This window comes from Anguilla anguilla, chromosome 8 (genome assembly GCF_013347855.1).
Source record: "Anguilla anguilla isolate fAngAng1 chromosome 8, fAngAng1.pri, whole genome shotgun sequence".
Classification (NCBI taxonomy): domain Eukaryota; kingdom Metazoa; phylum Chordata; class Actinopteri; order Anguilliformes; family Anguillidae; genus Anguilla; species Anguilla anguilla.
This window is the reverse complement of record NC_049208.1, coordinates 24,001,274-24,003,573: the sequence shown is the minus strand read 5'-3', so window position 1 is coordinate 24,003,573 and position 2,300 is coordinate 24,001,274. Positions and strand designations below refer to the sequence as shown.

At 38.5% G+C, this 2,300-nt stretch overlaps 1 protein-coding gene across 1 annotated transcript; it reads left to right on the top strand.

Moving 5' to 3' along the window:
• The first annotated feature begins 204 nt into the window (after positions 1–204).
• On the top strand, positions 205–1,424 carry ptf1a (pancreas associated transcription factor 1a). Its single transcript, XM_035430236.1, has 2 exons — positions 205–868; positions 1,012–1,424. The coding sequence occupies exons 1-2, from the start codon at positions 268–270 to the stop codon at positions 1,206–1,208; spliced, it is 798 nt and encodes a 265-aa protein (XP_035286127.1). The 5' UTR covers positions 205–267; the 3' UTR covers positions 1,209–1,424.
• The last annotated feature ends 876 nt before the right edge of the window (positions 1,425–2,300 follow it).

The window sequence follows — 2,300 nt, the reverse complement described above, 5'->3', positions numbered from 1 at the left end:
TTAACCTTCAGTCTCTATTCACATCTCATTCCGGAGATCGGGCTCCGTACTGAGCTGCGTTATCTCTAGGTGTACAATAGCCACTTAGAACGAAGTGGAAACTTGGCTCTGATTGGCTGGCTCTTTTGGTTAATGGCACGCGACTATGGATGTAGTTATAAGAGTCCTCGCGTGCCAGCCTTCAGCCGAAGCAAGACTTAAACATCCAGAGACAGAGCAAGGAGCAAGCAATTGTTGTTACTGGGCAACAGGAAGACAACTACAAAAATGGACACTACGTTAGATCAGTTCACGGGATTGGACTCCTTCTCCTCCCCTTACTTCGACGAAGACGATTTTTTTACAGATCAGTCCTCACGCGACAATTTGGACACGGACGATTTTCTGGAAGACGATGTAGACTTTCTCACCAGCCAAATACAAGATTACTACACTGACAACAGGATACTGCACGACGGGGAGTACTGTGATGTTGGCAACTTTTCTTTCTCTTCTTCTTCATCCACCTTCTCCTATGGCTGCGCTGACAGCACTTCCGAGATGTCCCCCCAAATAAGGGGCGAGGGACTCCTAATGAAGAGGCGAAGACGCATGAGATCCGAAGTCGAGATGCAACAGTTGCGGCAGGCAGCTAATGTGCGAGAGCGCCGACGGATGCAGTCAATCAATGATGCCTTTGAAGGACTACGATCTCACATTCCCACTCTGCCGTACGAAAAGAGGCTTTCGAAAGTGGATACTCTACGCTTAGCAATAGGATACATAAACTTCCTCGCAGAGCTTGTGCATTCTGATATACCGATCAGACATCCCAACGGTGACGCGTCAAACCAGCCTAAGAAAGTTATTATCTGTCACAGGGGAACAAGTAAGTTGATTTGAAGCTGTTATAGTGTACTACTAGCAGCAATTTATTATTGTTATTATTATGATTGATGTGGGTGTTGTATTATAAGAGGTTTGACTTCAAATGAAAATCTAATGTATGTGTAAATTCTACCTCTATTTTAGGGTCTCCATCTCCAAGTGACCCGGACTATGGGCTGCCTCCACTTGCCGGTCACTCTCTGTCCTGGACTGATGAGAAACAGCTCAAAGAGCAGAATATCATCCGGAACGCCAAAGTGTGGACTCCAGAAGACCCGAGAAAATTACATTTGAAATCCTTAAACAACATTGAGAACGAACCACCCTTTGATTTTATGTAAAAACTATGTATTTAAAAAACAAATGTTTATAACTGAATAACTTAATTGTATGGGTGTACAAATGTTTATATATGCTGGTAACAGAATGAGTGTATTGACTGTATGAGTGACAGAGAGAATGGCAATCATCCTTTGTTGTAGAATCAAAGATAATGAGTATATATGTATTTAAATGTCTGATTTTGTATAATATATACATTTATTTAACTAAAAATTTCGTGTGTAAAGAAGAAAATATATTTATATAAAAATTATAAATAATTTATTTTTCTGTATTTCATAAATAAATGATCTTTTTGATGAAAAATTTCATCGAGTGCTCTATTCACAATTCATCACATATTAAAATATATCCCATTTTAAAATATCTATAACCCTCATGAAACCATGCACAAGAGTTACAAGTTATTTCTGAAAACGAGTACCCCGTTATATTCTTTAAACATACATTCTGGATCTCGAGATATCTCCATGCTTGAAAGAGAATAATAAACAAGAGAAAAGCGTAGCCGGTTCATCATGCATATTTAGAATATGAGCTCAATAATGGCTTGATCTGAATAAAGTGGGAGTGGCTCGTTTTACCTGCTTATGAATAACAATTAAATATGTGTAAAAAGTAGTATGTACAAAATCTTAGAGAACACAGCTTCATTCAGAGCTGCGCTTTTGTACCACTAATTATAATACTGATTCTAACGAACAACTATGGTAATACCAGGGAGAAGTTATTAACCTGATTTCATGAAACTTGGTTCATATTAATATAATTCCGTTGAAGCGCATTCTATTATGTAAACCATTGTTTCCAAAATGGTTCAGGAAATACAAAAACTAAATGTGGAAATGTATTCAGTATAAAGGATTGTTTTAATAATAGTGCACTGCAATATCTGGAGGAAATCTGAGGCGCGAATTTTGACACATCTGAGCTGTGCTCCAATCATCTCTGTCATTACAAAGGACCATTAAAATTCTTAAAAGAAGCATGACTAAGTTTAAGTTTCCATTTGCATCAAGAACAGTCTGCACATTCTGCAGGTGCCTCCTGACATGTTTTTCCCGTGGTAGCCGCTTATAGTGCAGATACTG